This window comes from Pagrus major, chromosome 13, assembly GCF_040436345.1.
Source record: "Pagrus major chromosome 13, Pma_NU_1.0".
Classification (NCBI taxonomy): domain Eukaryota; kingdom Metazoa; phylum Chordata; class Actinopteri; order Spariformes; family Sparidae; genus Pagrus; species Pagrus major.
Genome location: NC_133227.1, coordinates 4,568,233 through 4,578,807, shown reverse-complemented (window position 1 = coordinate 4,578,807; position 10,575 = coordinate 4,568,233). Strand labels below are relative to the sequence as shown.

At 40.3% G+C, this 10,575-nt stretch overlaps 1 protein-coding gene across 1 annotated transcript; it reads left to right on the top strand.

Annotated features, from left to right (window-relative positions):
* Positions 1 to 200: 200 nt before the first annotated feature.
* Positions 201 to 10,317, top strand: cchcr1 (coiled-coil alpha-helical rod protein 1). The gene is made up of 19 exons (XM_073479416.1): positions 201 to 348; positions 700 to 994; positions 1,094 to 1,261; positions 1,372 to 1,489; positions 2,160 to 2,354; positions 2,650 to 2,813; positions 2,912 to 3,026; positions 3,245 to 3,355; positions 4,067 to 4,210; positions 4,301 to 4,411; positions 4,678 to 4,784; positions 4,920 to 5,032; positions 5,133 to 5,205; positions 6,153 to 6,271; positions 6,388 to 6,576; positions 8,355 to 8,456; positions 8,620 to 8,750; positions 8,840 to 8,978; positions 9,082 to 10,317. Exons 1-19 carry the CDS (start codon positions 273 to 275, stop codon positions 9,210 to 9,212), a joined length of 2,601 nt encoding a protein of 866 aa, XP_073335517.1. The 5' UTR covers positions 201 to 272; the 3' UTR covers positions 9,213 to 10,317.
* The last annotated feature ends 258 nt before the right edge of the window (positions 10,318 to 10,575 follow it).

Sequence of the window (10,575 nt, the reverse complement as noted above, 5' to 3'; positions counted from 1 at the left end):
TATTGCAGTTATGTTGATAAATCACTCGATTTACAATAACTTCATGAACATAAATATTTGCCAGTATGTTGCAGGCATTTGCAGGTTAACCAACGTGTAAATTGAGGATTAAAAGTTGGCTAACGTTGGCAAACAATGTCGAATTGAGGAGCTTGGTCACCGCTTGGTAACCCGTAACTAAGGCAACGACGAATGACGTGACTCGCGGGAGAACAACCGTTAAGAGCACCCAAACAACCTCGGACAGTTAGCAAAGTTTATGGTTTACAGTGATGAACATGGAGAGACATAACTTGGGAAAAGAAAGGCTCATAGTACCCACGGACTTTACCTCACCAGCGACTTCAAGTAAGTTGCTTTGTTTTCGCCGCATGGTTGGTTGACATTTTCTTGTAACTTCAGACGAATGTTAAGTTCAAGATAATGTTAGCTAGCTAACCTTAGCCTGCAATGTTTCGTTACCTGGCTCAACACGACAACATGTCTGCATTTGTCAGCTTTAGCGTTAACCAACATTTAACAAGATGAGGTTGCATTCAGGGGAGACTGTAAACTGTCTTGTTTATCTTTGTAACTTTCTTGAAAGCTCGTTGTGAAATGGCTCCGCTTGGGAAGCATCACAAACATTATCTTGGTACACACGACTGGACAAACTAACGCATGCGCACAAATAAACATTTATATTATGATATTTTCAAGGGACTGTCCAGGACGACCTGGTACCCCCATCGCACTTTGCATCGAGTGTCCCATTTGCTGGACCACACAGAGCTGTTCAAAAGCCAGGGGCAACACCACCCATCTCTTGGATAAGTCCAGGCGTAGCATCAGTGCCTTCAGGGGATCCCAGTCCTGCCAGTCCATGGCTTGCCATCAGTCAGGCCCAGCAGGAAATCTTGGAGCTGAGGAAGGAAAATCAGAGGATCATGATGTTACAAGAGGACAGCATAAGAGGAAGGATCCCTGTGGATGATCCATCAGACCCTAGGACAAGGTATTCTACAATATGCTTTCTCTTGTCAGAATTACCAGTTTTCTCTGTAAATTAAGTGGCATGTCAGGATCACAAAAAGCTTCTCTCCCTCAAACACAGATGTGTAGAGAGAAGTGAGCAGTGGTCCAGATGGGAGTCAGAGTGGCGTCGAGAGGCAGAGAAGCATAAGGCGGAAGCTGAGAGGTTGAAGAGGCAGGTGGAGGCCCTGAAGGACACTGCAGGGAGACACAGGGAAGAGATGAGAGACCAAGACGGCACTGTGAACAGGTAGGAGATATGATCCTGTTGTCTGACATTGTCTATATAACCAAACATTTCAGAGTTTAGCGATGAATCATGTTGAACAATCTTAACATGGCATAACCTTTGTGTGACAGACAGAGCCATGAGTTGGAAACAGTGCATGAAGAGCTACGTAAGGCTAAGACTGAACTCCGCCAGATCAGAGAAGAGCTCGTTCACAACAGTGCTCGGAAGGAGGAAATAAGCTCACAGGTAATGCTATTTACTGACAAAACATTTCATTTTGACTCGGTTGTTGACAAAGATCACCTGAGAATCACAGCAATCCTGTAACTTATTTTGGCAGTTTGCAGTCTGGTGTTTTTGGTACACTCTTGTAGTTTTATGATAATTCTCACTCTTTAATGTAACCTCATTAGCTTCCAAAGAGTAATTGCTAGTCTTTCTGGGGTCCTTATTAACATTTCAATGACCAAAAAAAATACAAATTACAATAGTATCAACAAAGCCAAGCATAAAGACCAGAAAGCAAGTGAAATAACACAAGACATAAAATGACAAACAACAAACACACAGTTTCAGAAAATTATTAACATTTCAAAGACAAAAAATACAAATTAAAATAGTAAAGAATCAACAAATCCAAGTATAAAGATCTGAAAACAAATGAAATAACATAAGACAGAAAATGACAAATCACAACACACAGCTTCAGTGAACAAATATAACAAAATATAAAAAAAATATATAAAAAATACCTAGCAGTTAACAGACAGTTTTAATTTAGCAAGTTTCACTATCATTAGTGTCACACACACACACACACACATACATATATATATATATATATATATATATATATATATATATATATATATATAAAAGATTGTTTTATGTTTATCAACATTTTTGTTTCTTGTAGCTTGAAAGACTAAAGGGAGAGTCCGCTGAGGAAGTTACAAAGCTGAGGAGAGATGTAGAGAGGAGAAAAGAGGAGGCCCGGGACCTTGCTCTGAAGGCTGAAATGGGCAGGTTACAGGCTGAGGAGGAGGCCAAACAGCAGACTCTTCGACTGTCAGAACAGCTGGAAGAAATGCACAAGAAGCAGGAGGCGGAGGTGTGTAGCACAATCTCTACAAGGAAAATGAATACCATCATAGACTAATTTGAGCGACTTCAGCTCAAGACCCTGCATCCCACAGCCCATGTCAGCAGGCATGTGCTCCGGCTGCTGCATCCCTGAGCAGGACGCAGAGCACGTAGCACAGCTTTTCTGTAATGGACACTTTACTCTGACCTTCCTCAGGAGGAAAACAAGTGAAAGGAGAACTTCTCCTTGGGGATCAATAAGGCATTACATCATTATTTGTATATGTCCTAAATTTCCATTGTTTGCTTCTATTCACTTTCAGCTGCAACAGCTGAATGCTTCACACAGTGCAGAGTTGGCTGCAGCAAGGAAAACAAACAGTGAACTACAGGACAGACTTCAATCAATGACCTCAGAAGTGCTGCAGCTAAAAAGCACTCTGGCAGAGGTATCCACTGAGAGAGATGGGCTGAGAGAACATTTAAGGTGCCACAGTCAATCTAAAACTGAACAGAGCTGAAACATCTATAACACTTTGTAGTCAGATTCGCTGATTTTATTGGGGGATGGGGTTTATTTTTCAGCCAAATGGGACAGGCTTTTGAGACACAATCGGCAACGCTGCACAGCCTCAGAAATTACATCGGCCAGCTCGCCCCAGAGAAAGGAGAGAAGGAGCGATTAAATGACACTGTTGAGGTGAAGGCAATATAAACATTATTGATTGCAATCAGCCTACTGTAAAGTAATTGCATGAGAATTTATAACTTAAAATCTTGTTCTTTTTTGCAGCTTAAAGAAGAAATTATGAAGCAAATAAGTGTTTACATGTATTTTAAGGAATAACATGCGTATTGTAATAATCCTGTCTATTATAGTATTGTGTAATTTATATTCTAATATTCTCCATTTTGTAGAGGCTGAACAAAGAGAAAGCAGCTCTTCAGATGACAACAGAGCTTTTGACTGTCAGGCTCAACTCTGTGAGTGAGATACTTACCCTGCAAGAAGAGAAAATGGTGAAGAAGGTGAGTGTTTGTTCCTCACATAGTGATGTGTGATACAAGCCTATGCTGATAGCACGATGAGCAGCAGCAACAGTTGCAGGCCGAGCCACTGCTCTCCTGTGTAGACCAAGCAGCTGTCTGTCATTGTGTGCTGTAGGCTTTAAGTTGTGAAATTTTCATATCCCAAAAGTCCGAATAAAAGAGAGAGAGGAGTTTGGCTGCACTTCATGGTTCTTGAAGACACTTATGCAGACCACAGGGTTTAAGATTGATGGAAAAGCTCCAGATAAGATGGCGAAGCCCTGCAGGAGCAATTCAGTTGACTGAACACTTCACCTAAGGTCTATCCAAATGATCTGCACATAAAGTATGACTCTGCAGGTGACATATTAAGCATTTTTCATCCCTTTGGATGGATTCTTCTTACTTTTGAATTGCATTTTGGTTAGTTTAGAATAAATGTCAAAGTGATCTTAGGAACTTGAAAGTTGCGTGATACAGGTGGTCACAATATGTTCATTAGTGTTTTTGCAGAGGTTACTTGGAAAAAAACTCCTCTCTGATTGCTGTGGTTGCTGTGGGTTGACAGGAAACAGCGCTTATCATTTTTAAAAGCTTGAGAATGCTTTGGAAAACATCAAGGCTAATTTGTAAGCAATAATTACCCATGTGAATATGAAGCATTTATTGAATGAGTGTGTACATTTACCACTCATTTGTATGTATCCATAGATCTCAACAGACCCACTTGCGAAGAATGGATGGGACGGACTTCAAGTGCTTCATCTCTGGAGAGAGAAAGTGTTCAAGTTATGTGTCCAGCTTCGCTCGAAGGACATTGAACTAAGAGGAGAGAAGGATCACCTTCTTTCAAGTGTATTTAAACAATCATACTTAGTTTACCACAGTACAAACATGCCCATTGTGTTTGAAACTGTGTTTTAAAGTATGACTCTGTGTTTTTAGGTCAGATCCATGGAGCAGCAGCTCCAGCAGGAGCAGCATCGTGCTAGTTTGCTCCAACACAGTCTAGATGACAGGATAGCTGAGCTGGACTTGGAGAGAGTGGAAAAGGAGGTTAGTACCAGAGCGAGTGATGTGATTTACGTGGCTGTCTGAAAATTTGATGATGCACTATAAATTTGGGGCTGCTTAGCAAAGTGATAAACGCTTGTACATTTGTAGCACCGCACAAAATGCTGACTATGTGAAAACTTTGCTAGGTTCAAGTTGCGGTTGTGGGTTTAAGAACAGCAGCTGGGAAAGGAGACATTCTCAAAACTGAGAGTCACAGTGGATTTGTGTAAGATACTCAATTATATGGATGTGTGTTTTATTCCCAGACATTAAAACAGGACTTGGTTCAAGCTCACAAGGAAAACTTCCAGCTGAAGTCACAGAATCAGAAAGCAGAGACTGAACTCAAAACTCTCACAGAAGCTGTGCACAGGTAAAAGAAATGTATCTGAATTAAAAAATAGGAGAATTACTCAATCAATTAGAAAAAAAATGAAGGATAAAGCATGTTCAGTTTTCAGTTTTGTTGCAATTAATGCTGTATATTTACACATTCTGTGCCTCACAGGTTCAGTCTGGCATTTGAAAGCAAGGTGGCACAAGTGGATGCAGCTCAAACAAAGCTCGGCACTTTAACCCAGAGGCTAACTTTTGCTAAAGGACGAGTGGAGACAATTCAAGGTGTGATTTAATAAGCATCTCAATGTGCCGATTGCAGTGCTTCAGTTTAAAATTAATATGCCTGCTGAAGACAGTACATCACAATGTTTTCCTCTGTCAGGTTTGATCATGAGGAGGGCTGCTCTGCAGAAAGTTCAGCGGGCCAGTAAACAGGCAGAACAAGCTGCAGACAGGTATGAGGTTTCACACACACATGTCATTTTTACATGATGAATGCACAGAAAGGATTTTTACCCAACCTGGGTACAAGAAAGCCTTTTTTTTAGGGTTTGGTTTAACAAATAATTCATCAACCATTACATTAGGAAAATAGCTATTCAATCTCAATACTCACTTGAAACAAAATGCAACAAATTCTTAAGTGGCTGCAGTGATTTAATATCTGTCAAAAAGTTTTCCAAACACATGTACAAATTCAAATATTCATCATTATGTGTGCTCTGGAAGGTGTCACATTATGCCTGTGGCGGACTGCCAATTATTTTTTTAAAATTATTTGATCACATATTTACTCCAAAATGTCAAGGTTGACTCCAAATGCAGGTTGCAATTACACTTAAGCCTAAAGGGATGTCTCAAAAATGCTTATTCTGATCAACAGCCTCCAAAATCAAAATATATAATTTTTTAATATGAATTGAGGAAAGTTGAGCATGTTTTCATAACATTCATAAGCTGTTAGCAGCAGGTGTTTTTTGTATTCTTAATGGTTAATTGGTTAAAATGCGTAATTACTGGTAACATTTTAAGCATAAATTTAATCCATCAACACTTAATTCAGAGAGTTAGTAGCCTGATTCAAAGAACTACTACAAACTTAATATTTGAAAAGGCATTTTGCTTTTCAAAATAAGCATAAAGGCACCTATGCAGCTTTGTTACATTTTGATATTGGGCTGGATGACATGATTGAAATCATATATATATTTCTTTTATAATTTGTCAATCCATCACAATACGACTCAATATGCAGAGTCATTAGTCCACATGTAAAAACAGTTGCTTTCTGTCTGTTTAGAGTCTGGCGTACTTTGTTATGCACTGTGCAGTTACTTCTTTAACTCTCTGCTTGACTCTGCTCCTTTATTTGCTCTGCCATCTTGTCTTTGTTGCCCTGCAGCATTACAAACCTCAAGACAGAGCTTAGTTTGGTGTGTGAAGAGAGAGACAAGCTGACACAGGAGCTCAAAAGAACCCCAGAGCTCATCGAGAAAACTCTGGCGGATCTGAAAGAACAGTGTGAGTAGTCTTACAACTCTCAACACCTTATTATAACGTATTATCTGTTTATCTGTTGGGTAGCCGTGTTTTGGCAGTTTAATGCACTTCAGTTTACCTTTGTACATCCTCCTCAGATGAGAGCAAACTGAGGCAGCAGCAGCAGGAGCTGGAGCAAAGCTGGATGGAGGTCCGGCAGGCTGCGGCTGGCAGAGAGGAGGCCGAGCAGAGCCTGCAGCAGATCCAGGCCCAGCTGGAGGAGAGCAAACACAACCTGGAGAAACTCCGCTCTGAGCTGCTCAGCCAGCAGGAGCACAGCGAACGAGGTGAGGCGGCGGCTGCGGTATGACTGTTTTTCAACCTTGACTTATCCAGGGGAAAGCAGACTGAGCTCTTTTTCAGAATTGCCCTTCGTCAGAGTCTCCACGTATTCACACCTGGCCACTCCTGTCTGCTCGGCAGCTTCACTGGAGCAGTTGGGGATTAAGTTCTCAAGAGCACCTTGACTGTAGTTGTTCAGGGAGAGTTACTAAGTTTCCCTAATATGTTTTTTCCCAGTTGGTGAAAGGATTTAAACTTGCCACTTAGGAAAAGGATTAGCTTGAAACCGCCATTAAAGGACAGGGTTACAGTTTTTCAAGTCTGTCAGGTGCCCATATGATCAACGAGACAGGGTTTTATTCATTCCTCCTGTTCATACTGGCAGTTTGCGTTTTTCCTAACTTGAATTTAGGGTCTAAGGACAGAGGATGTCGTTCAATGTACAGACTGTAAAGCCTACTGAGGCAATGTGATTGTGATTTTGGGCTATATAAATAAACTAATTTGATTTTTGATTTGGTTTGAATTAAAAGACCCCCTTCTAAAGCACTTTCAATCTAAAACATTGGGAACACACTCCACTAATAAAGTAATATGAGGCTTTAGCAGTCTTAGTTAGCCAAACCACTTGGATATCTTCCAAAGTTAGAGTATTTTTAGGACAATAGTTCCAATTCAATATTTGTGTTCCATGGACAGTTTCCCTGTTGAGCTGCAGTGGAGGGATGGATAAAAAAAAGGGGATGTTGTACAGTATAAACAGAAGGAATAATTAATGCAAGCAAAACCGGTTTTAATGCTTATCATGTCTTGAAGATTTTTTAGACCAATAGTGAATCTTTACCTTAAAGGTGCAATGTGTAAGAAATGGCGCCCTGTTGAATTCATATTCCACACACACACACTGCGGGGCTAGTTGCTTAGCATGCTAACTTCAGCAGATACCTCTGCAAGACGATACACAGACGTCTTTGACATAACCTCAGAACTATTATTTTTTTCACATTCTTTTGAGACGATATGGCAAACATGCCTCCAGCATCGCTCTTAAGTAGTTATGGTGCAACATTAACATTCATTTGTAGTTGTGTTTGTCCAAATCCAGTATTCATTGTCTTTCAGCACTGTTTTGCCTTCCACCTGCTCCTGAGGGAAATATCTAGCTCTTCAGCTGCTAAATGCTCTACTTTTTGTTACCTGCTAGTTGCTACCATTGTCTGTCTGCCATTTGGTGCTGGACATGCAGGGCACGGTGGGTGGCTTAGAGCTTTTTAGCCAAAAACAGCTTCCTGCTGCAGCTAGAGACGGTGCTATGAGAGCAGTGAGAGTGAACGGTAAAGTTGTGGGATGAAGAAACAAACACTATAAAGCTCTGCAGAGCTCAGGGTAACTGTAGAGTTAGGTGATAACCCCCCCCTCTCTCACAGTGAGAGACTCCTTTCATATACATGTCCAATTTCCTTTAAATGTCAGGTCTTACATTGCTTTGCTGTATAATCCGGTTCCTTTACTGAAACAAAGGATAAACAAATGTTTCCTCTTCATGTTATAATAAGAAAATAAGTAGAAGTGCTTTTTCCTGACCTTTAGGCTAATGCCAGCGTGCTGTGTTACGACCGTTGTTGTAAATGATTTGAGGAGGTCTTGCTGTCTATGAAAATTTGCTAAGAGGTGCAATAAAATCCAGTGTGTATCCCCTGAGGTACAAATACAGCATTAGACTGTGTTTCTCATTGTGTGAGATACTGTATTGTGGAGTGGTGTGTTTGTTTTTCCCCTTCAGCCCTGCAGGAGAGAGTGTCTGAGATCAAGGACCGCTGTGCGGAGAAGCTGAGAGAGATGGAGGTTCAAGTCAATACAGCCAAGAGAGAGCACACTAAAGCAGGTAGCAGGATTAACACCATGCTACCTTAGCCCACAGCAGCTTAACATAGGGTGCTGAAGTCATATCCGTAATGCAGTCTGTGAACTAATACGATTGAAATTGTTTACACAGTATATAGCAACATCTCCCTGTAGCTTTGATCTCTCTGTATTGTGTCTTGCAGTTATGACTTTGCGGCAGTTTGAGAGGGAGGCAGCAAGGAAACAGGAAGAGATGAGAGAAGGTCGTCACAAGAAGAGGGAAGTCAAGAATACTCACCTGAAGGAGAAAGAGAAAGACAAAAACCTACTGCTGGTAGAACTTTTTAAAGCAAAAGACAGTTATGAAAAATGTTTCCGTCTTCATTTCTTTTGATGGCCTCCTATGACCCGATTCTGTTCCAGGCCACTGTTGCTGAGAGAGGGCTGGCGAGTGAGTACACAAGAGCTCACACAGCTGCTCTGCAAAACTTTGCTGCTCCCAGAGAAAAACCTTCAGAGAGGAGCTGCCCTGTCGGAGCAAAAGTCCAACTCCCTGCAGACGGTAACTAGTGTCTTAACTCTTCATGCGTCAGATGCTTATTTTAAGTCCTCACATATACACAGACATGACTGATGTGGCCGATGGCCTGTCTGTATCCTGTCAGAGAAACTCCTGTCTGTTTTGGAGGAGCTTCATTCTCTCAGCGCTGCAGTGGTAAACAGCTCCGAGGACTCTGCGGAGGAGGAGGGACAGAGTGACAGCGTGGGACCATCCACAGGCAGTCCACACAGCTGATACCTGAAGATGACTCACTAGAGCCGGTGAACACACCTTTAAATTGTACAGAAGGTGGGCAGTGTTGGTGCTTTAAGATACAGTCAGGAAAGAATTTGCCAGGAAACCATGCATCTCACATTGCTACTGGGTGTATAAGAAGAATAAGATCAAGCACACTCACAAACACAGTTTGGTTGAGTTTAAATTCTTTCAATACATCATCTTCGTCCGTCTCCAGGAAGAATACTTGAAATACATTGACAGACAAACTATTTAACATTTTGTGCTGTACAAATATTGGTGAAATCTACTTAAGCACTACTGTAATGAAAGGTTTAGATGTTTATGTGAATGTGTCAAGCAGGGCTTGTCAATTACTAATTCACTTTGACCAGATTTTAAGGTGTAAATGGTTCAGACTTTTCTACAGCCTGTTTAAAATCTCTTTTTGCTCTCGATAATGACACATTTGAACCAAATTCAAGTAAACGTAATAAAAATTAGTATTGTTCTTATCTGGTGGCTGATATGTGCATCACCGCTAAAGTGTGTGAGACATACACGGACATACACACAATATATGAAGGTAATTATTTTAACATATATCAGATTTATGTATGCTGGGCCACTCAGAGGTTGCTTCTTGGGCAGATGTGGCCACCAATTAAAGAGGCATGGTCTAGATTTTCATTTTCAGAATAATCTTGTTTTTCATTCTCTTGCTTGGATTAAATCACCTCACCAGTAAGAATGTGATCCAAACTTTCATCTATTTTACTTATTTAAATGATATTTCCCTTTACAAATTTGTCCCAATTAATGTTTACAATGACGATCTTACTTTGGCCAAAGTGTAGACAATGGAATTTATGTTTATGAAAAATAACTGAACAGATGGTGATGTATTCATGAATACACATATCTTACTAGAGTTGTCAGTTTCAATGAGCTTTTCATCAAATGGCAAAGAGAAACCTGTCGGGTATAAATACAGCTGGCATATCCTGCTAATATGAATGGAAGTCCGTTCTGTTGACTTTGATCCTACGTGTTTATGTGATGTTACATGTATATGGTGTGTGTTCATTTAAAGTGTAACCTAATAAAGTATTTTTGTATCGCACTTCTGTGGCAGTATTTTGAAAGATATTGAAGAAGCAATTAATGATTTGATATGAATCTCAATTCAAATCACTGCTAATTGTCAGTAGTGAGGTCACAATCTATAAAAAGACTAGAATTTTTCAATTAAGAATTTGGATAAAAAGATATACAAGTTTCTCATATTTAAAGTGAACTGAGAATGTTGACTTTGTTATGATAAAAGTAGGTTTAATGTGATTGGTGCATTGGGCCTGTTTCTCTTCATATTACATAGGAA